Source organism: Gymnoscopelus microlampas, assembly GCF_963454915.1.
Source record: "Gymnoscopelus microlampas genome assembly, chromosome: 12".
In the NCBI taxonomy this organism is placed as follows: domain Eukaryota; kingdom Metazoa; phylum Chordata; class Actinopteri; order Myctophiformes; family Myctophidae; genus Gymnoscopelus; species Gymnoscopelus microlampas.
This window is the reverse complement of record NC_139949.1, coordinates 44814628-44838936: the sequence shown is the minus strand read 5'-3', so window position 1 is coordinate 44838936 and position 24309 is coordinate 44814628. Positions and strand designations below refer to the sequence as shown.

Genomic DNA, 24309 nt, shown 5'->3' with positions numbered 1-24309 from the left:
TGTATATTAATGTTACAACTATGATCCTGGTCTAAATATAAAAAGTCAGTGAGTGATCAGTCATTATGAAGTGTTTGCTCAGAGTGGTGCCAAAATAGGCACGCATTTCAGACCCCTTTGACACCACTAAGCCCAGGTCCTTGTCGTGGAAACGGCGGCACAAGTAGTCGGTGTGGTGTGGTGTGGGGCCAGTGGAAACCTAGCATAATATAGTGGTTAGACAGGCTGACCTTTTAATCTACCTTTCCCTCATTCCATACTCAGATAATCCCGTGTTTCCCATCATTCAAAAATGCCTTTGAGCAAGACAATATATCCACAACTGGCGCTGCAGCTAATCTGTGGAAAGTAAAAGTAAACTCCCTTAGGTATCAACAAAATGCAAAACAAAAGCAGAAAACACCAATGCAATGTGAGGCAGGTTCACAGCGTGCACACATTCTCAACTCCTTCTCAACATGAGAAATTCAAGCTTTGGTTCAATTTGTGAGTGACATTACAAGAACACTTTGCTGTTCTCTCTCCTAAGCTGTCCTTTTTGCCATCTACAGTGGTGGAAAGTAAATAATTATACATTTACTAAAATGTTTAGGTACTTTTACTTTATTGGAGTATTTCCAATTTTCAGTGCTTTTGCTTCTACTCCACTACATCTCAGAGGAAGATATTGTACTTTTACTCCACTACAATTATTTGAAAACTTTAGTTACTTTGTAGATTTTGACCGGTATATTACAAAACATACTATAACCACTTCAGCCCTATATACATTTCGGTCATTTGAAATGGGACATTCTGCATAATGCCTATTCTCTACTTTTGGAACTTTAAGAACATTTTGATACCAACACTTTTACACTTTAACTCAATGAAATTTTGAATTCCGGACGTTTACTTGTAACAGACTATTTCTACATTGCAGTATTGATACTTTTACTTAAGTAAAAAAATGTGAGTACTTTTTCCACCACTGTCTGTGACATTACAAGAACACCTTGCTGCTCTCTCTCCTAGGCTATCTTTTTTTTTTGCCATCTGGCTACATTTTCAGCCTGTTGAAGCCCTCTAAAGGCCTTTATTTATCAAGTCACTAGGAAATATAAGCATTAACCTACAATCATTGATGAGGTACCCTTGGCCTGGCCATCTCAGTAATCAATGCATATACAAGTGATATGGTACTGTAAGCAATGAGACATCGTGTCTAAGCAGCATCGGTCAGTGATGTTGCCTCAAATTGGTTTTAAACCAACTCATTTTGAATATGATGCACAGTTTCATAAGACACTGTTTCACACTATACTGCTCAATACAGCACATATGCATGGATCCTTATACTACAATGACAGTACAGATTTATTAACATCTTCAATGGCCAGTATATACTGTAATTATACAGGTGGTGGTGCTGCTAGCAGAGAGGGATTTTGGGCATCAGTTATATGACGGCTAGCATTAGTGTCAAAACGTCTTAGTTTGGGAGCAATTTACAGTCTTCTGTTGTGGAATCTCTGGCAGGTTTGTTACAGTCTGTTACATGCCAGCGAAAACAAACAAAAAACTACAACAGTCCGTGTTAGGGAGAGGGTCACTCTTATAAGGACCCTCAAAGCTCAATTTCTGCTGGCTGACTCTGCCTTGTGCTTCTGGCCCTGTGATTCCCATTCAAACTCTAACTAGACAATTCAGGGACTTCCCAGATCACGGCAGGATCTGGCACTACAGAATATAGCACAAAAGATGTTCGGTTTCACGCGTGGATTGTGGCTGTGTGGCGTTATGAGGGAGCCCTCCTAATTCTCCCATCGAAAGACAGTCCCCACTAAAAACATGGCCATCTGCGATCATGGCCCCTCCTGATTGCGGTGCTCCCTGCACCCACCCAACCAATCAGCAGAGGCATCGGCGGTCACCTTTGGTGACCTCCTCAGAGGAATGGACGGTGTTGGGGACCAAGCCACTCTTGACGCCCTCCCAGCCGTCCTGGACCTGGATGTCACCACTGTGCACCAGCTCAAAGATGTCCCTCGTCAGGTCTACAAATGCCTGAAAACACATTCAGAAATGCAGGCAAAAGTGGAACAAATGTCAGTAAAATGAAGAATAAAATATATGTATGATATATATTCAGAATGATATATATCATTCTGAGCACACGATATTAGTGCATCGCTGTTACCTTATAAGCTAATTATTAGCTGATAAGGTAACAGTGATGCGCTAATAATGTCTTTGCATTCTAAACATAGTAGATAACATTTACCCATTGAGAAATACATGCCATATGATCTTAAGTTACACTCTGTGCGTTGTACGTCTCTCCCGTAAAGAAGTTATTGCAACTATGTCCAAACTACAATAACGAAGGTAGTGTATCTGGTGTCCAATCTGTTTCAATAAACCTTACTGACATTGTCAAGCAGTAGGAGGTGGTTCTCAACCTGTGGGTCGGCAGCTTGCAGAGATTACGTGGGAAGATTGGGGATTTATTACAAATTATCTCCGAAACACAAGAAAATATCCCAAGTCATTTCTAAGCTGTCATGTGTGCGCAGTACCTACTTCCCGCCAGCAGGTGTCATCAGGTGTCACTTTAAAAGAGGTCACAATCATGCATGTCAAAAACCAATGCATCCATGGTCAAATCTGCACTCAAATCAACTAGCGCAGGGGTTCTCAACATGGTGTCTGCGGACCCCCAGGGGGTCCTTGAGGAGTTACGGGTCTATGACTCGAATGTAATTGTAATTTTACAGTGTAGATTGGGGTCCCAGAGATAAAAATATCAAATGGGGTTCCGTGGCCTAATGCAGTGGTTTTCAACCTTTTTCATGCCAGGGACCCCTAAATTGATATACATTTGGCCACGGACCACCATCTGAAAATATTTTGTGCCAGGCACCCCCAGAAGCAAAGATTTGAGTTAAAAATGTTCTCTTTGAAAAATTAATATATTCAAGATTTGCACACATTTTCAAGATTTTTCAAAAATAGCAGATATACAAGCTCATAGCGCGGCACCGAGTGCCGCGCTATGAGCTTGTATATCTGCTATTTTTGAATAGCCAAAGCTAAGTGGTTAAAATGATTCTGAGGCTATGTTAACTAATTTAGCTGGGGACACCCTGGTAGCCCCCCAAGGACCACTGGTGGTCCCGGACCACTGGTTGAAAACCACTGGCCTAATGCATATCAAACTGGGGCCGCTTGAAATGGAAAAAAGGTGTAGATTCACTGAACTATAGCACAAGCAAACATAGATAAACAGCTCAAATATCCATCCGCTGTCATTCTGGATTCAAGTTCAGGGGAGTGTGACGAGAAAAGTGACAAAGAAGCCAAGCCAAAACACTGTCAGTTCAGTGAAAAATACATTTCATATGGATTCATTGGTACGTCTACACAGAATGATCCACAGCAACCACAATGTTTTCTTTGTGGCTAACACAGTGGTGTAAAGTAACTAAGTACATTTACTCAAATACTGTGCTTCAATACAATTTTGAGGTACTTTTACTTGCATGCATTGTTAGCTTTTTGTTCATTTTTGTACATTTCATACATTTGAAACTTGTGAAATGGGACATTCTGCATAATGAGTACTTTCTACTTTTGGTACTATAAGTACATTTTGATAGCAAAACTTTCGCACTTTTACTCAAGTAAATATTGAATTCCGGACTTTTACAGAGTACTTTCTACATTGCAGTATTGATACTTTTACCAAAGTAAAAAAACTTGAGTACTTTTTCCACCACTGTTCATCGGTATGTCTACAGAATGATCCATTGCAATCACAATGTTTTCTTTGTGGCTAATAAAAATAAAATGCTGCATTCTTGGGTCAAAAAATCTCATCCTCCCTGCAGCAACAGTTTTGGCTGAAACTGCACTGACAAGAAAGCATCCAACGCACTCAAGACAGTTCCATTTTCAAACAACACAGTGTCCACTAATATTGTTGGACAGTAATCGAAAGATTGAGGAGAATCGTGGAAACGCATGAGTGAGGAGTTACCATACATCGGCAATTCGGCATGGCAAATCAGCTCAAGGTCTACATAAGACAAAAACGGTTGGGAACTACACTGCCTTTTTTATTTTTTGAGTATATACAGCCAATCATTTTTTACCCCTTTTTCTCCCCAATTTAGTTTAGGAGCCCCCACCAGGAGGACGCAGACAGAACCTTCGTTCTTCTCCTCCCGCCCCAACATTCCCCGCTGACAGGTGCCGCCCCAGCCCGTAGGAGAACGTGCAATGACCGATATCACCATCCCCGCCCGACTTCTCTCCCCCAAACACGGGCCAATTGTGTTCGTGTAGACACTCGACAAAGCCGGATGCACGGCGATGGATTCAGACCCACAACCTCTGGGGTGGTGGGAAGTTATTTTTACCACTGCGCCACCTGAGCACGACAAAGATCCTTTTTTTTTAATACATGTTGTTTATTAATATTGTGGGGTCCAACCTTAAGTGTTGACACAAGATTAGGGACGAGGAGACGAGATATAACTTGACAAATTCTGATCAATAGAATTGGCTTCTGCCTCATACTATTACCATTTCTCCTTACCATGCACCCTATGTATGCATGTATCTTACTCTACTCATATCAGGAATATCTGAACTGTTTTCCTTTTCCTTTCTTTCTATCTCTATTCTTCCCTTTTTGAAAATAGCAGATCTACAAGCCCACATTGTGAGCTTGTAGATCTGCTATTTTCAAATAGCCTATGTATAAAATAGGGCTAATGTGGTTATATATGTTTTATAATGTAATAATTTATACATGCAAAGTAACTAGTAACTAAAGTTTTCAAATAATTATAGTGGAGTAAAAGTACAATATTTGCCTCTGAGATGTAGTGGAGTAGAAGTAAAACTATTGAAAAATGGAAATACTCCAGTTAAGTAAATGGTAAAATGGTAAATGGTGCATTTATATAGCGCTTCTATCCGAAGCGCTTTACATTGATTGTGCCATTAACCCATTCACACACACATTCATACACCGATGGCAGAGGAAACCATGCAAGGCACCAACCTGCCCATCGGGAGCAATTAGGGGTTCAGCGTCTTCCTCAAGGACACTTCGACACTAACCCTGGGGGAGCGCCCCAGCCTGGGATCGAACTGGGAACCTTGCGATTTCCCAGTTCACTCTACCCAGCCTCTCAACCCCTGAGCCACTGCCGCCCCCAGTAAAGGTACCTCAAAATTATACTTAAGTGCAGCACTTGAGTAAATGTAGTTAGTTACTTTACACCACTGCAATCCTTGACCCGTATCAACAAGCACAAGGTAAAGCCACGAACATTTTACACCTCAAACAAAAAGCGGGGCACCTTCTCCACGTTGGTGGCGTCCCGCGCCGACGCCTCCACGTAGCGCATGCCGTGCGCGCCCGCCAGCTTCTCCGCCTCCTGCCGGGTGACCTGCCGCTGGGCCTCCAGGTCGCACTTGTGGCCGACCAGGGTGAAGACCATGCTGTGCGGCTGCACCTGGCTCTGGGCCTCCTCCAGCCACTCGTGGACGTTCTGGAAGGAGCGGCGGTTGGTGATGTCGAAGAGCAACAGCCCCCCCACCGAGTTCCGGTAGTAGGCTCTGGTGATGGACCTGGAGAGAGAGAGAGGACAGGATGGAGTTGACCACTTAAAAAACCCAGTGGTGGGAAAAAGTACTCACATTTCTTACTTAAGTAAAAAGTATCAATACTGCAATGTAGAAATCTCTCTCTGCTACAAGCAAAAGTCCGGAATTCAAAATGTGCTTGAGTAAAAGTACAAAAGTATTGGCATCAAAATGTACTTAAAGTACCAAAAGTAGAACGTACTTCTAATTGTAAAGAATGTCCCGTTTCACAAGTTTTCAAATGTATAAAATGTATACAAATCTTTTGAAAATAGTCTAAATGTATATAGGGCTGAAGTGGTTAATGTATGTTTTGTGGTAATAAACAAAATCTACAAAGTAATTAGTAACTAAAGTTTTCAAATAATTGTAGTGGAGTAAAAGTACAAGCCTCTGAGAAGTAGAAGTAAAAATACTGAAAATTGGAAATACTCCAGTAAAGTAAAAAAAAAAAAACTCAAAATTGTACTAAAGTACAGTACTTGAGTAAATGTACTTAGTTACTTTACACCACTGCTTAAACCCTACAGTATATACTTTGTTGACCGGGGTCCCGCAGGGGTCTATACTAGGTCCCATCCTTTTTCCCCCTCTACACCAAGGGGAATAATGTAACAATAATAACACATTTGTTGAAACACTGGATCAGACTGCTTCAGATGTCCAGTAGGTACTACAGTAAGCTCTGTTTCTGGACCTGGTGCATGTGGGCATGTATGTTAGCCTAGGATAGGCGATAGATAGAGGAAGACAAGAGGGACATAAGTGTACAGGAAGGAAAGCTGACAGAGAGGAAAGAAGGCAGGTGTCCCTGGTGATTAACCTTAGAGAGAGAGAGAGAGAGAGAGAGAGAGAGAGAGAGAGAGAGAGAGAGAGAGAGAGAGAGAGAGAGAGAGAGAGAGAGAGAGAGAGATTGTGACAGGACAGTGTTTGCGACAGGACATTCGAGCCAAGAGACAGGGTCATCGGTGAGGAAAAAGATGCCGTGAGACAAGAGATGATGACGTTTTGATATGTTACAAAAACATTGAGAGAATGGCACTGAGTTTTGGAAGAAACAAAATGTGGATGAATTAAGATGGCGATGGAGGTGGAGCTATATGAATGGACCAACCTAGGTCAGAATGAATCTTACTGAAACATTGTGCTTGATATTAAGCCTAATGTAGGCCTACTCTAGAACAAGGGATCCCAAACTTTTGACCAACCAAAAGAATCATATTTGAACTGGAGACCCCCCGCCCCACCCTGACAAGCACTTGGAATTGTAGGCATTCCATTTAGTTTGACTCGGTTCCACAGATAAACATTGTGAAAATAGCCGAACTACAAGCCTCGCACTGCAAGGTGTTGTGAGCTTGTAGATTGGCTATTTTGATTTTTTTGGAGGGTCCCCAGATGACAGTGAAATTACAATTTAAGGACTTTTAAGACACTTTTAAAACCTAAAAAAAAAAGACCATTACTGCATCAAGTAATCAGCAAACTATACTATAAGGCATAAAATGTGAAAATAGCTGATCTACAAGCTCACAACGCCTCGTATTGCGAGGTGTTGTGAGCTTGTAGATTATTTACACCATATTTATCTGTGGAAGTGAGTCAAATAAAATGCAATGCCTCAACTCCGACAATTCCAAGTGCTTGTCGGGGTGGGGGGTCCGTCCGCAGTTCAAATATGATTATTTTGGGGGGCCGCGGCCTGAAACGGTTGAAAGAACCCTTGCTTTAGAACAAGAAACAAAGCACATACAATATAATAAAAGCCTACCTGAACCTCTCCTGACCCGCGGTGTCCCAGATCTGCAGCTTGACCCGTTTCCCCGGCTCGATCTCCAGCAGCCGGGAGAAGAAGTCCACCCCCACGGTGGGGTCCGACGCGTGGGCGAAGCGGTCCTCCGTGAACCGCCGGATCAGACACGACTTGCCCACCGTGGAGTCTCCGATGACGATCAGGCGAAACTGGTACAACCAGATGGTCTCCATGCCCCACCCCACAGAGTCTGGGAACAACAGCACACAGACAAATCTCTTAATTGTTTCTGTAAGTTACTGTAAGACCTGATGCCGATTCTACAAATGTCTTCTAAATCAGTAGTTCTCAAACTTTCAAGACTTTTCGAAGATGTAAAAAAAATTGCAGATGTTTGTGCTCGCAGCGCGGCATGAAGTGACGCGCTGTGAGCTTGTAGATCTGCTACTTTTTAATAGCCAACGCAAAAATCTAAAATGACACAGATGCTTTCCCGGTTTTAATGTGTTAAAAGTGTTAACATGAACACTAGCTTCCCTATTCTGGGGAACAAACATGCTTTGAAAAAAGCAGGTCTACAAGCTCACAATGCGTCGCAATGTGATATGTTGTAGAACATGATGATCTTGTAGAACAGCTATTTTTGGGGAAGAAACAGAGCCCTGGGGGGGACCCCGGTCAACAAAGTGTTTGAGTGTTTTTTCTGTTGATGGAAAAAGTCAGATCTGAAGCTCAGAATGTCTAGCCACTACTGTTCTGTTGATTTGTTACTTTTTAAAGGTATTTTTTCAAGTAAAAATCTAACAAAAAGTAAGTCAGCAAGGCAGTTTCTCTTTTGTATTATGTTTAATATCTATATGCATATCATTTTTGGAGGATTATGTATGAGAGTCTACTTTCTCTTTGCTTTGTCTTGTTAGTACAAAGGGATAAATTAAGTGATAAATTAAAGCTGCAATCAGTAACCTCTACGTCTTAAAAGGGGATCCGAGCCTGCATCTTCCGCATAAGAGACTAAAGGGCCCAAGAGTCACATGGGCCCCGTCCGAAATCACATACTAACATCCTATATATAGTATGCCAAATTAAGTATGTCCGAAAGCTTAGTAACTACTAAATAGTATGTGAGATGCATACTACATTCTGGCTATTTTGTAGTATTCAACACTGCTTAGTATATTTAAAAAAAAATAGCTTAGCCTACTGTGTTGGATGTATAGCACGTTAGTATGTGGTTTCGGACACAACCATGGTCTTCTTGCACAATATACAAAATGGCTCCTTGAATGGTGGTTGCACCACTTTGACAATTCAGTTAGTTAGTTGACTTGACTGACATTATTCCTCAAATTAATGATTATATTTTGAGTTTTTGTGATCCATTCCTTTCGTTGAATATTAAATAGTTCTAATGTAAGTAGTTGATATGGTGTTTTATTGTCACCTTTTTAGCAATTATTTGGTCGTTTTTTGGTCTTTGTCATCATTCCTCCAAATATGCTATAAATATTGAATACAACCAGACAGGACACAAAAAAATGAGTGTCATGCCATTGACCCATCTATATGTGTGATTTTAGTCAGTGTTCATGTCAAGGAACCCAGGAAACGGACCCCCATCTGAAAAAGATTTTGTGCCAGGAACCCCCAGAAGAAAGGATTTGTATTAGGGTTAGAATTGTTTTGTTTTCTAAATTATTCCAATTTAGGATTTAGGATGTACATCTACTTCCTGAATTGGCTCCAACGTTGGAGCCACTAGAGCAGGCGCACTAGCGTTTCAGACGATAGAAGCATGCGCAGTAGCGTCCAAAATGCGGAAGTCCTGTAATACCAGGTTTAGCCACCAGGCTTCTCTCCGCGGTTGTGGGGGCTTGGTTGACACAACGCATAACTCACCATCTAACGGCTAATGTAAACAAATAAACATGATAGCAGTTGGATCACATCAGCCAGGCCTACTGTGTTGTAGTAGGCTATTATGTTTAATATGATAGCCTACAACAGAACAACGAAGTCTACACTTGTGGAAAAATAAACAAATAGCCTATATATCAATATACCTATAAATAAATACATTAAAAGTAAGAAAAATAATAATACATAGCCTAGATGCCTATAAATAAATACATTAAAAGGAAGAAAAAATAAATAAATAGCCTATATGCCTATAAATAAATACATAAAAAGGAAGAAAAATAAATAAATAGCCTATATGCCTATAAATAAATACATAAAAAGGAAGAAAAATTAATAAATAGCCTATATGCCTATAAATAAATACATAAAAAGGAAGAAAAAACAAATAAATAGCCTATTTTGCCTATAAATAAATACATACAAAGGAAGTAAACATAAATAAATAGCCTATATGCCTATAAATAAATGCATAAAAAGGAAGAAAAAACAAATAAATAGCCTATTTTGCCTATAAATAAATACATACAAAGGAAGTAAACATAAATAAATAGCCTATATGCCTATAAATAAATGCATAAAAAGGAAGAAAGACATAGCCTAAAAAAGTCAAGACCTACCTTCGCTTGCAGGCTAAGCTTCTCAATGCCTGGAAAAAACAAACTCCATGGTGATGATGACAAACAATGTCTGTTTAGGTTTTGTTCACGGGAATAATCGGCTAATAGGCCTCCCTCATCCAAACCAAACTATTGTTGTCCAACTCTTTGATCTGCATCTAAACCGTGCAACTATAGCCTGTTAGACGCATAGGATAGATTACATGTAGTAGGCTATGATTTGATGTGTGGTGATATTGATCAGGTGATCGGCAGTTGAAATGGCAGCAGGCAGCATCACATCATAGCATCACGTTAACTGTCAATGTTGCCAGATTTTGCGAGAGAAACAAGCAACCGGGTCTATGAAAACAAGCCCAAAAGAAGCGAGCCCTTCGCCCTCTCTAAACTACATTGGCTGTTTGAAAATAGCCAATCTACAAGCTCACAACGCGTCGCAATGCGTGTGAGCTTGTAGATCTTTAAGAAAAAAAAATTAACAACACAAATCTATCCCACTCCCTGGCATGAAATGTTTTCAGATGGGGGTCCGCAGACGAAAAAATATGGGGGTCCTTGACATGATTTTTGAGAAACACTGGTTTAAATAACACAAGCAACTTAATAAGCGGACATGGCAACACTGTTCACTGTCTCCTGAGTCCTGACCCGTCCTCCCTCATCAGTACCAGACGGTCACAGTAGCCTACCGTAATCACCCGTCTAGCAGCGCAACACTAGCTTTTTACAGGGGTTACCAAACATAGGGTCGTGACCCAATTTCGAGTCGCATTTCTACCATTTTTTATGGGTCGCAAGTAAATACTTTAGTTTGTTTAGTTATAGTTAGTTTTTTGAAGGGGAAGAAATCCCACCATTTTCTTTTCTAAAGTAGTAAAAATAGCCCATTGCTCTGCACAGCTCTGCTTGGACAGTATCATGGTCAGTACCATGTCAGTGAAGAAAGGAAGAGGCCGCACTACTCGTAGCCACAATGCACACATATTTTAATATAGAGCCAACGTTTCGACCTGATATAAGTCTTCTTCAGGGCATCATCATGTCAGTATCATGGTCAGTATCACAGTATCATCATGTCAGTATGATAGTATCATGGTCAGTATCATGATGTCAGTATCATGGACAGTATCATGGTCAGTATCATGATGTCAGTATCATGATAGTATCATGGTCAGTATCATGGACAGTGTCATGATGTCAGTATCATGATAGTATCATGGTCAGTATCATGATGTCAGTATCATGGACAGTATCATGGACAGTATCATGGACAGTATCATGGTCAGTATCATGATGTCAGTATCATGGACAGTATAATGGTCAGTATCATGTCAGTATCATGATGTCAGTATCATGGTCAGTATCATGGTGTCAGTATCATGGTCAGTATCATGTCAGTATCATGGTCAGTATCATGGTGTCAGTATCATGGTCAGCCTATTTTCACAAATATTGTAATCAGGCTTAAGTGATTAATCACATGTTTGAGTCCCGGGGAGACACCAAATGTCTATTTTGGGTGTCAGGCTGAAAAAGCTTGGGAACCCCTGCACATACTGTATCAGCATGAGTTCACACAGAGTGGAGCTCCACAGATGCATGGGTGCTGCTGCTGTAAATTGATTAGCCTAGATATCTGTAGTGGGTTGTGGCTTCTTCAATTCAGCCTCGGATCGTAACAATTTGTCTCAGATAGGCTAGTTGATTGGAAGGACATACTGTATAAGAAGCGTTTGGTATGTCACTCATGGAAAAGTTTGCTGGTACAAGGCTCTCGAGTCGCTTCTGTAGTCTCAACTTGACAGAGAAGTCGTCAGCACTTGTGAAAAGTACAGAGCACAGTAGAGTGTTCGCATGGGTGTGCCGGTTTCCACCGTCATGCAACAGGAGCATTTGTTCAAGGTTCTAGTCATAGGGGACTTGGGAGTCGGTAAAACGTCCATCATCAAGCGGTACGTTCATCAGATCTACTCCCAGCACTACCGCGCCACCATCGGAGTGGACTTCGCACTGAAGGTGCTTCACTGGGACAATGACGAAGTGGTCCGCCTGCAGTTGTGGGACATAGCTGGTTTGTCAAAAATTATTCCTATATCTTTTTACAACAAAGAAAGAGGGGAATGGCTTAATAAGAACTATGACAAATGTGTGTGTTACTACTATATTTATTAATTAGCCTAAATACTTTTTAAATGCTTTCCTATGCTGAATCATTGACCCTGAACCCTGAAAAAGTTATTGTTGAGCGTACTGTTTAATTAAAAGTTCTTAATCATTTCACTAAATGGACATATAGCCTACCTAATAGGCTATATGACTGATATATTTCCATTGTGGGATGTATGCACATGTCTACACTCTGTCATTTGATTTCTAAAGCAGTGATTCTCAACATTGGGTCTGGGGGCCCTAGGGGTCCTTTAGAGGGTCCACAGCTATATTAACTGTAGTTTATGTATTACACATATAATTAGAGAGGTAAAATGGTGATTTTGTTGACCAGATCATATCTAACAATGTAAAAAAGACAAACACATGACCAAGACGGGTCATCGGATCCTATATGCTCGTTATATTAGTCACATGAAGACGCCTGCTGCTTGTCCCTGTCCTTGCTCCTAATAATACTCTGCTTTGTGAATATCTCAATGATACGGACTTGAACATCCATGTAAAAAGAAGACACACCCAAGTTGGTCCGTAGTCACGCAGCGATGTTTGCGTCGGGCCTGTGTCTATGACGGATGGCCGATTTGTCTCTCTGTTCTCATGTCCGTCCGTCCGTTCTGTCTGTCTCTCAGGGCAGGAGCGCTATGGGAACATGACCCGTGTGTACTATCGGGAGGCGGTCGGAGCTCTGGTGGTGTTTGACGTGACCAGGGGCTCCACGTTCGAGGCCGTGCTCAAGTGGAAGGACGACCTGGACACCAAGGTCAGTCTGCGACCGTGAAGTCAGGGGCCCAATAAGGTTGATGATAACAATGGCCGTCTTTGTCCATGACCATGTCCGAACATCACACAACATAATGTGGGTCATGGCCCTCTGGTTGGGAAACACTGGTGTAGCATGCATACTGTAGTTATTAACATTCACAGCCAGAGCATGCTGTGTGTGTATGAGCTGTGCAACGCCTCTATTCTCTGTCCTAAGGTGACATTGCCCCATGGGATACCCGTCCCGGCCGTGCTGCTGGCCAACAAGTCTGACCAGATGGTAGCCCAGATGCCCAAACTGGACACCTTCTGCAAGGACAATGGCTTTGCTGGCTGCTTCGAGACTTCAGCCAAGGTACAGTAATCTGGTTGTCAGATTGTTTTTTAAGCACTTGAACTCTAACCCCGGCCTCTATTCCGAGGGGAACGTTCGCCAGATCTACAAGCTTGGTGAAAAGGTACACAGTAAAGGTACTGTGTGAAAAGGTACACAGTAAAGGTACACAGTAAAGGTACACAGTAAAGGTACTGTGTGAAAAGGTACACAGTAACTCTTCGGCATAATTTGACACTGATGGTGTAGTTTGCCAAAAATCAACAAGCTCGCGACAACATGCGTTGTGAGCTTGTAGATCGGCTATTTTTGGGTCCACAAATGTAACCACTTAAAGTTTAAACCCTATAAACTGGTCGGGGTCCATCGGGGATCTATACTACGCTGCTTCTTTTTTCCCCTATTCCCTATATAAAATGGGGGTCCGTCCATGCATGTCAAACTACGAGTCCTTGAAATTAAAGGGCTTGAGAATCACTGGGTTAGGATACATGGATTGCTGTGCTTTCTGGACACTGCCAGGCCAGGGAATGTCTGCAGTCTGGTGTGACATAGTCCAACGTAGCTGTGCTCCCTTGACTCAACCTCACTGACTATCTAATGAGTTACACACTGAGGCGTGAGTTGGTTATGGAATAAATAGGTGGACCCAGTCAGCAAACAGGACAATTACTAATACAATTACTGAGTCTTTCACAAAAGCTATTGACGTCATGAATTCTCTTCATTAAGTATAGCAGGGCTAAACTGGAGAGGGAAATTAAATCAAAGGGTTAGAGATATGATCTGCGGAATAGTGGAAGCCCATGGTAGTGTTGAATCATCACAAAATAATACCTTTGAGTAGCTCCAAAATATAAACGTTGGATTGGAACAGATGTGCCTTATCATAGCTGCTGTATTAGTTTGCATAGGAAACTATTGGACAGAGTTAACATGTAAACAATGTCAACCTAGAGGTGTGCATAGTTGAGCCGTGTGGCTCACCGCCAAATGACGTGATGCCCTAATTGTTTTTGAAAAGCTTTCAAATGCAATCAGACAGTCTCATACTGTGACCATGAATGGTTCAGAAATTAGTATGCCAATGAATTAATCCATAATTGACCTTCTTGACTTTTGTCAACCAAATTGCACCATGCTGTCAGATATTCAGTTAGAAATCTAATATATGAAGTTTCATGGCCTTGTGTTAAGATGATACAGTGTATTGAGTCATTGCAGACAGAGGGACACGCACGCACGCACGCGCACACACACACACACACACACACACACACACACACACACACACACACACACACACACACACACACACACACACACACACACACACACACACACACACACACACACACACACACACACACACACACACACACACACACACACACGGACACTCAACTAATTAGTGACTTTACACTTTGATTATGTCCTTTTTGGCATGAAAAATGAATCAGCATGTGATGCATTTTTTCTGCAATTTATGTTTCATTCAAGACATACAACATGCAGCAAATATGCAAGTTTCACATTTTCACTCTATACAGTTTCAGTTCACAGTGGTGGAAAGTAACATTTAATCAAGTACAATTTTGAGGTACTTTTACTTTACTTGAGTATTTCCATTATTCAATACTTTATACTTCTACCCCATTACATCTCAGAGGCAAATATTGTACTTTTTACTCCACTACAATTATTTGAAAACGTTAGTTACTTTGCAGATTTAGATTATAGTTATTACAAAACATACTTCAACCACTTACCTATTTTATACTTTGGCTATTTAAAAAATAGACGATCTACAAGCTCACAACACGATGCAAAGTGTTGTTAACCTGTAGATCGGCTTTTTTTTAAGGATTTTGTGAAATGTGACATCCTGCATGAGTACTGTAAGTACTACTAGACTTTTACTTGTAACGGCATTTCTACATTGTGGAATTGGTACTTTTATTTAAGTAAAAAAAAAATATATATCTTCTTCCAATTCTTCCACCTCTCACAGGAGAACACTAACATAGAGGAGGCAGTGAGGTGCTTGGTGGGACACATTCTAGCCAATGAGGAGCATGCAGTGACGCAGGCTGAAGCTGCTGGATCACTGGTCCTTTCGTCACACAACAGCACCACCAACAAGCAGCGCTCAGGCTGCACGCCTTGTGCCAAATCCTGACCTATCGTGGGACCATCGGGAAGTGGAAAGCCACTGGTCAGGGAGAGAAGTGGACTTAGGGGACTTCTGATTATAGGGCAGCATTCCCTCATTCACTATCCTAATCAGAAACATTAGTGAGAAAACTGCAAAACAACTCACAATCAACACTTATTATATGACCTCTCCCCCCCTGGCCCTTTAAAATGTAAACAAGGCCCTTTTTGCTGTTAAGTTCAAAGAAAATAATTCAATATCAGAACAGTTTTTATTGCCAAGTATGTTTGAACATACGAGTGCAGAATCTTAATACATCTGAAATATTTTGAGTGTATCCTTGGTAATGACTGCATAGACTTTCTGAGTACTGGCACACCACTATAGTACATTTAGCTCCATTGTACACTGTGCAGGACCCCTTCATTCTGTGTCGTTTATCTCAAGAGCCCAGTCCACACGTATCTCATTGCTCTCTGCCTGGAATAAACAGGTCACTAATTTCTCCATTTCTTTTGCACTTTCCTTTAACCTATGACGAATAGCGAAAATACACGATGTACAAGCTCACAACGTGTGGCATCGTGCAGTAATTTCGATTTTTTTTTTAAAACCTTTTGAAATATTTTGAAATTGAAAAAATAAATAAAAAATGAATTAGCCACAGCATTTCATTTTTTTCTGCATCTATTATTTATAGAATCATGAGGAATAAATGTAAATATTAGAATAGAATAGAATAGAAAGACTTTTGTTGTCATTGTACTGTGCATACAACAAAATTAAAAGTTCCATTCCTGATTCTAAATGAAAGGTTATTATGATAGACTTGTTTGTTAAAAACAAAGATGTTGGAGCCATTAACCATGAAGTAGACTCGCCTAGGGAGTCCTGTTGTGGTTCACATTGTCTCTGTTCTCTTGAACGTTGTGAAGACATTGGTTTCGCTTTAAAGGGCATGCAACCTTGCAACTTGCGGGGGAGTCCATGTGGAGGCTCTGTTCTCTCCAGAGTTCTATAATTATTACGCAAAATGACATTAATGCCATTTAACACACCCAACTGAAATCTGTCGCTGTCCTGAGAGAGAGAGAGAAATAAATGTAGCTGTCACAGGCCGGGGAGTTGGGGACAGTCAGAATTAGTGACTGTGAATAAAGGTGTTCATTCATACTTCAGGAGAGATGGAGACCCTGGTCGTCATGAGAGACCACTCCTTGTTTAGGGTCAGCATTACTTTTGTGACTCCAAAACACTTATAATACATGGCACCAGGGTTCAATTTGCTGGGGGGGGATTCCTGCCTCTGCTTTTGATATCCCCCGGTCATTCATATTTATGACCGGTGGGGATATGTTTTAACCCTAATTATTTTCAGACTGAATTTAATACATGCATTTTCTTTTGGGAACTGTAGACTATCTGATATGTTTGTTTCACTGCATGTTTGAAATAATTTCACAATGTAACAATGTATTTAAAAATGTATGTTAACCACATTAAACCAATTAAACATTTGTGACGATTTGTCTAAATGTGTCAAAATGTGCCTTTTATTTTTGCAAAAATAGCAAATCTACAAGATCACATCTTGTGAGCTTGTAGTTCTACTATTTTTGCTATTTAGCATAATTATAATATAATTCATAATTCACAAAACAAAAAACAGAGGGCAGGACTATATGTTTTGTACAAATCAAACCCTGCAGTAAAGGAAGGAAATGTAGCAAGTGATGAATTTCTGATCGGTACCAATAGGTGCCGATCACCATGATGATCAAAACTGATAGAAACTAAAATCATGAGTTTATATATTTTTCATAAATTGATGTGGTTACAATTTTGGTGCAGCACATTCAACATTGCATCATTACCTTAGTTAAGATTGATCTAAATACAGCATATCAATTGAGAACATTGAGAACTTTTCTTTTTGAGAAAATGTGAGAATCATGGCAAAAAACCTAAAAACCTTTTGAAGCAGAAATAAAATTTGCAAATGTATAAACTTTAATAATCCATAACTTGCACACTGGAGGATCTCAGCGACGCCTTTTTGTAACTTTGAACCTGTAGTTTCATAACCCCTCTCTTGAAATATATACATCCCCACAGGACCCTTGTCATTTTCCCTATGTTCCTTCCTGCCTACATGGAGCCACAGTCACATCCATAATGTGTGAAGTTGTATTTCTTTGAGTTGTTATTCTAGTCTGCAGACAGGGATTGAGAGGTCTTAGGTGGGCTGATAAGAAGTTTCATGGCCTTGTGTTATGATGATACAGTGTATTGAGTAATTACGTGCAGAGTGACATACACATTGACAGCCTCATTACAATAGTTGTGCAATCACTTCGCAGCTCAACTAAAAACAGTGACTTTACACTTTGAATATCCTTGCTAGACAATGAAAATAAAAATAAACCAGCATGTGATGCACAGCGTGGCTCTGTAGGAGTCTAGCCGTCTATGGTGCGTCCTATGGTGCTTCCCTGTCTTCCATGGTGCTTCCTATGGTGCTTCCTATGGTGCTTCCCTGTCTTCCATGGTGCTTCCTATGGTGCTTCCCTGTCTTTATATGGGTGGCCGGTGCTCCCCTGTCATCTATGGTAATTCCTGTAGTGTTTCCCTGTCTTCTATGGTGCTTCCCTGTCTTTATATGGTGTGTCCTATGGTGCTCCCCTGTCATATGGTGCTTCCTGTAGTGTTCCCTGTCTTCTATGGTGCTTCCTATGGTGCTTCCCTGTCTTCTATGGTGCTTCCTATGGTGCTTCCAGCTGTCTTCTATGGTGTTTCCTATGGTGCGGGTGACAATAATTCTGGAGGTGACGGTACGACAGCGTTCTATGACTGTTATCATTTCATTCTGTTCAAAAGCTCACTACTTCCTTAATATAGAAAAAAACCCTGAACAGGGTCTTAAACCATGCACAGATTAGGCCTACAAGGCTACTGTTCTGTTGTCTGAACTATCCAGGCTCTAATCAAGGTTTCACGGAGCCATACATTAATGAATTAATAATAACAATATTATAATAATAATAGTATTATTTTAGATCAATATTATAGGCTATATCCTTTATCTATTTATTATTTTATTCCCTGTTTTTTTTATTTTTATGTTTTCTTTTTTTTACTTACCTATTATCATTCTTTACTATCAATGTCTTATACCTTAAGAATATTGCTGGCTGGGAGAATGTTTAATGAAAAAATAGGAGACACAGGGACGGTATATGGAGCATGTCATCTCCTGTCATCCAACATGCCTCATCTCACCCTTTACGTCACCCTTGACCTTGATGTGGCCTATCAAGTAACATAAGAGGACAGCAACATTCAGCCCGTAAAGCACCCTATAACTGGCTCTATTATTCAGCAGAATAATGATCAGAAAACATTAAACGTGGTATTAGCCTATATGCATTGATCACATTGTAATAGACCTTATTCATGGATTTTATTGGACAGCATAATTGGACATTATTTTATACTTTGGCTATTCAAAAATAGCAGATATACAAGCTTATAAGAGCCACAAGCTTGTCGATCTGCTATTTTTTTTTTAAATCGTGAAAATGTGTGCAAATCTTTGAGTATTACATTTTTTTAACATTTAACATTTAACATTTTTAACTAAAATCTTTGCTTCTGGGGGGTACCTGGAACAACATATTTTGTCGGCGGCCAAATACATATAATTTAGGGGGTCCTTGACATGGATTATGCGTTGATCACATTGTAATAGACCTTTATGCATGGATTTTCCTACCCACATGTGTCTGTGTTTTATTGGACAGCAGGCAATTAGAGAGACTTTGAATGTGAGGCTGCCTCCATCAAACAGCACAGTGGTTCTCAACCAGTGGTCCGGAGACCACCAGTGGTCCTTGAGGAGGTTCCAGGTGGTCCCCAGCTAAATGATGGAAGGGTTGGTAACCAAATGGACCCTTATAGATCTTTAACTCTTGAGAGTGTAAAATGAAACCAAATGGACCCTTATTAGGTAGATATTTAACTCTTGAGAGGGTACAATGAAACGAAATGGACCCTTATAGATCTTTAACTCTCGAGAGCGTGAAATTAAACCAAATGGACCCTTATAGATCTTTAACTCTTGAGGGTAAAATGAAACTAAATGGACCCTTATAGATCTTTAACTCTTGAGAGCATAACATGAAACTAAATGGACCCTTATTAGGTAGAGCTTTAACTCTTGAGAGCATAAAATGAAACCAAATGGATCTTATAGGCCTATTAGGTAGATATTTAACTCTCAAGGGTTAAATAATTGTTAAACATCTGCATTACTTCATTTACAAGTCCACACAATTAGAGAATGTAGAAGAATTTGTATTTTGTTTTAATCAACATTTTGCCTGTTATCTCTCCTATAGCACCACATCAATGCAGCATGGAATTGTGGACAAAATCGTATCCAACGACAACAAAATATTCCAAGTCTTGAGTCTGAGAGTCTAAATCTCATCAAACGGTGGTCCGTGGCTCAAATGTCGAATTAAATAATGGACCTTGATATGAAAAGGGTTGAGAAAACCCACTGAAGTAACAGCAGCATTCTGCTTTAAGATGCCCTCCCCGGACCCATGAAGGAATGGCCCAATCGCCCTCCTCTCCTAGTCACCTGATTCATGCACTGCCATTTTACGCACAAGTTTGAGTGACAAATTTCGGATCGGTCTTGTCGGGCAACCTTAACAAATATAGCGTTTTTTTACGTACGAAGATTAATAGACGTTGGCGATCGAACCGGGCAACTATATCATATATGATCCCATGGATCATCGAGGTGTTTGCAGTTTGATCGCTGCATCATAGCATCCACAGGATCGAGGGGGGAAATCGGGTGCAAAAAGGGGAATCGTTATTTTGTAGCCTATCGTCTTTTGGGGGGGAAAAACACACTTGACTTCAGTTATAATCGAGTGAATGTCGCATAGAGACGGTAATAATAATAATCACGGACGGAGGAGCGGCTTATAGAGAGAGTGACTGATCATCACCCTCATCATCATCATCATCATCATCGTATAGCAGCAGCATCATCCCTTCTCCTCTGCTCCAGCCGGCGTCTCTCTCTCTCTCTCTCTCTCTCTCTCTCTCTCTCTCTCTCTCTCCCCCTCTCTCTCTCTCATCCTCGGCAGAGCTATTTCAGGGATACATTATTACATTCTTACTACTGTACATTGTAACACTGTAGCAGCACCAAGACCCTCCGGCTGTAGTAGCGATCATCATACTGAGGGGGTTTTAAAGGTGATCGTATTCTTCTCCCTCTCTAATCTATCTCTATCGCATCTCGGTTTGCCGGTCATTCGGATGCCTTCTTCAGCCGACTATTAAAACGGATTTCAAACGCGTTTCCCCCTGGATGTAAATCATCAGCGGTGGGGTTTTTATTTTATTTTATATGAATTCTCTCATCGGATTCGGATCGTCAGTGTACGTTCGTGCGATCTGTTTAGAGGGCACCCTCCTCCTCCTCCTCCTCCTCCTCCTCCTCCCCATCATCTCCTCCTCCTTCTCCAGCAGCTCCATAGACATTTTGATTCTATAACCGTTGGAATAACACAGGACTATAGTAATGTCGGGAGGACAGTCTCTGACGGACCGGATCGCAGCCGCCCAGCACAGCATGACCGGCTCTGCCATCAGCAAGGCCGTCTGCAAGGCCACGACGCACGAAGTCAGCGGACCCAAGAAGAAGCACCTTGACTGTAGGTTAAACACATCCACCGTTTCACAGCCTTATACCCCACTGCAGCACCCATCTACATGATAGGACCCCCCAACCCCCCCCCCCCCCAGCAACAAAAGCTTTCCTCACAAACACATTGGGTTACACAAACAAGGCAATGCGTTTTTATTTATGATCTTTTACATCCATCAACGAAAACGGGCCTGGATGGGCTGTGTATAGTAGTGTATATATAGCCTCCTAATTGCAGCTCATTTGCCGATAACATTCCCTCAGATTACAATTAGATTTACATGTGTGTGTGCGCGTGCGTGTGTGTGTGTGTGTGTGTGTGTGTGTGTGTGTGTGTGTGTGTGTGTGTGTGTGTGTGTGTGTGTGTGTGTGTGTGTGTGTGTGTGTGTGTGTGTGTGGTTGTGTGTGTTCACTGTGGCAGTCAGCACAATAACTCGGACGTATATGTCAAGGTATATTGTTAGGATAAGAGACACAAATTATCCGTTATCTGTGGCATGTCATTCGGGGGAAATAGGCCACTCAGGTATATAAGGCTAATCATATCACAAGCAGCGGTTGAGGGCCTGCTGTATGTATCCCATTATTATCATCAGCATCAGCATCACCCCTGAGAGACCCAGACATCACTGACTGTACGGAATGTACATTTACTACTGACTGGTTTGTTGGCAGCTTCATTTACATATTTTAATGGTGTCATGTGTGTGTACGGCTCTGTCCAGAGCTGCTCAGTAGCAGCCATCCACCACCACTACTAATTTGACTAATTTAACTTACGTCAATTATGACGGTGTGTTGCATTGTTGTCATTTTAATTTGTCAGTGCCGTTGTTTGTGAGGTGCCAAATGACTGAATCATCAGTACCTTTGTGTGTGTGTGTGTGTGTGTGTGTGTGTGTGTGTGTGTGTGTGTGTGTGTGTGTGTGTGTGTGTGTGTGTGTGTGTGTGTGTGTGTGTCGAGGCTTACATGGGGACATGGGGGGGGGGGTGATTTGGGTACCACAGTATTGGTCTTGTGTCAATACAGGTTCTTTATCTCAACATTCGACTAATTACCTGTTTGCGGAAACACGAAGCTGCAGTAATTATCTATGGAAAAGAGAGAGGTTGAATTCCTCCCCATGCAGATTTGACTAGTGATTATTAGGTTAAGGTGGCTTTCCTGCCTCACTATAATGACTTGACACGATCGATGGAGAGCACAGGTAATCAATGAGGCTGTCAGTCAGGCGGAGGGGGGAGAGTCACTCAAGCGGTTAGGATGAACAGAAAGCATTCTAGGGCAGCTAATCGGGTAGGACAGTCTTCCAGAAACAACCAGGCCTTCGGCCAACCCGCCATTCAGTCGTCCCAGCCGGTCAGGTAGACAGTCATGCCGGATTTATAATATTTGGTTACGTGCCAGTGTCACGCACTGAAAATAGCTGAGCTTGTAGATCGTCTATTTTCGGGCTTCAGTCTCTCTCCCCCCCCTCCCCAACGCTGTGTAGGCCTGCTATATGTCTATTGCATCCCACAGGGGCATCTGAGGTAGCTCACACTCACACACACACACACACACACACACACACACACACACACACACACACACAGACACACACACACACACACACACACACACACACACACACACACACACACACGCGCGCGCGCGCACGCACCTCCTACGATTTACTTTCCTCACAGTAAATAAGCTGTTATTGACTGATATATGACTGACTCTCCGACACGGCAATCTACTTATGGCTGTTTTGATTTGATACAAGGCTCCCTCGGTCATGAATGGCGGTCACCATCTGCACGGCTGTTCAGTGTGCCGGGCTCCCTTACAGCAGCGGTTCTCTAACATTTGTATTTGGCCACGGACCAGCATCTGAAAAGGTTTTGTGCCTGCAGGGACCCGGAGGATTTGTGTAGAAGGAAAAAATGATTCTAAATTATTCAAAATTCTTCACAATTTTAGATTAGATTACAAAATTGTAAGTATGAGATCTAGCTCACAACGTATATGATTCAGTTTTCAGCTTCACCTGGCTGATGGCTACCCAGATGGTTATGAGCAGCCATCAGATGGTCATGAGGAGCCCCCACCCTCCAGGCAGTTAGAGGTTAAGTGTCTTGCTCAGAGACACTTCGACACATAGACCGGGGCAGGGAGGCAAACCGGTGACCTTCTGATTGCCAGACGGCCTGGATTACCCACTAAACTATGGCTGCCCCACAATTATTAGCTATTCTTCCTCTCAATTGAATTATTAGCAATAGCCTACTTTGTCATATGACAAATAGCAAACATGGCCAATCCACCAATTCGCCGATCTGCTATTTTCCCTATTTTTGAAATTGTTAAATTGCTTTGGAAAATTTGCCCGAAATAGGGACGGACACCAGGGTTAATGTGGTTAAAAAAAAACATTTACTTTCTTGCCACAATTTTAGCATATTATATAGTGTGATTCATTGCAAAAAGAAACAGCTTGGACAGTCTTGTGCTTTTAATGCAGGACGGTTTCATAGTGCAGGTGATAGGGAACAATAGGTACCACTGTGGACATAATTCACCTCAACTAGCTCTTCCAATGGCTCCTATTGACTGTCACTTCACAACAGCGAATTTGCATTTGCTCTGCCCCACAGATGATTCCATGTTGCAATTATAGTCAATACCTCTATTCTCTCTCTCTGAGCTACAGTATATCATGAGACTTGTTTTGTGGCACGTCAGTAGCCTCAAGGGTTGAGAAATTGTGCTCAAGGCCATGCCGTCACCAGTTTGAATAGCTACTCGCACTGGCTGAGAGAATACAGGCAGGGAAGCTGAATTGGAATTGGAAGCTTTCCACTTTCTCAGCAATCATGGTCAAAGTCCCCTTTAGCAAGTTACTGAATCCTTGACTGCTCTAAGGGAGCTGTTCAGTGGCCAGCAGTAGGTGATGGGTGTGAATAGGCTGTATAACCCTGCCACTTGTGTCCTGACACTGCCGTAAATAATAATATGTTCTTAGTCAACTTGGGTTTAAAAGTTCAAAAGGAAAGTACTGCTACTGCTACACAAGCAACTTGTTAATGTAATGGAAGTGGGTGTAATTGCTTTCAGCGGAGGAATACAGGGAAAACTGCCAAATAGCACAAAATGTATTTTATGTATAACAAAAATCGTCGGCTTAAAAGGAACAAAAAGGTGTTAAGGAACAATAATTGTTGCCAAAATGGTTGCATCTCAAA

At 41.5% G+C, this 24309-nt stretch overlaps 3 protein-coding genes across 3 annotated transcripts in view; 2 read left to right on the top strand and 1 right to left on the bottom strand.

Annotated features, from left to right (window-relative positions):
- Positions 1 to 212: 212 nt before the first annotated feature.
- LOC311056969 (ras-related protein Rab-39B-like) lies at positions 213 to 10166 on the bottom strand. The gene is made up of 4 exons (XM_084073834.1): positions 9928 to 10166; positions 7409 to 7640; positions 5352 to 5622; positions 213 to 2046 (listed from the first exon to the last, which is right to left on the bottom strand). The coding sequence occupies exons 2-4, from the start codon at positions 7621 to 7623 to the stop codon at positions 1891 to 1893; spliced, it is 642 nt and encodes a 213-aa protein (XP_083929960.1). The 5' UTR covers positions 7624 to 7640; positions 9928 to 10166; the 3' UTR covers positions 213 to 1890.
- A 1639-nt stretch (positions 10167 to 11805) lies between these two features.
- rab38c (RAB38c, member of RAS oncogene family) lies at positions 11806 to 15374 on the top strand (the record flags this gene model as incomplete). The annotated part of the gene is made up of 4 exons (XM_084074330.1): positions 11806 to 11998; positions 12729 to 12859; positions 13079 to 13216; positions 15207 to 15374. 4 exons carry the CDS (start codon positions 11806 to 11808, stop codon positions 15372 to 15374), a joined length of 630 nt encoding a protein of 209 aa, XP_083930456.1.
- A 4794-nt stretch (positions 15375 to 20168) lies between these two features.
- Positions 20169 to 24309, top strand: part of LOC311056528 (phosphatidylinositol-binding clathrin assembly protein-like) — a 35691-nt gene continuing 31550 nt past the window's right edge. Inside the window, exon 1 of the mRNA XM_084073215.1 lies at positions 20169 to 21088. Coding sequence (XP_083929341.1) covers positions 20956 to 21088 — 133 coding nt within the window. The 5' untranslated portion in view covers positions 20169 to 20955. The remainder of the gene's footprint in view (positions 21089 to 24309) is intronic.

What these genes read in the sequence shown, in the direction of transcription:
- LOC311056969 (XM_084073834.1), bottom strand. Translation starts at nt 7,623, where the DNA reads ATGGAGACCATCTGGTTGTACCAGTTTCGCCTGATCGTCATCGGAGAC. An exon ending in GCGGGTCAGGAGAGGTTCAG is followed by an intron (nt 5,623 to 7,408) that starts GTAGGCTTTTAT and finishes CTCTCTCTCCAG; the next exon opens with GTCCATCACCAGAGCCTACT. An exon ending in ACGCCACCAACGTGGAGAAG is followed by an intron (nt 2,047 to 5,351) that starts GTGCCCCGCTTT and finishes ATGTGTTTTCAG; the next exon opens with GCATTTGTAGACCTGACGAG.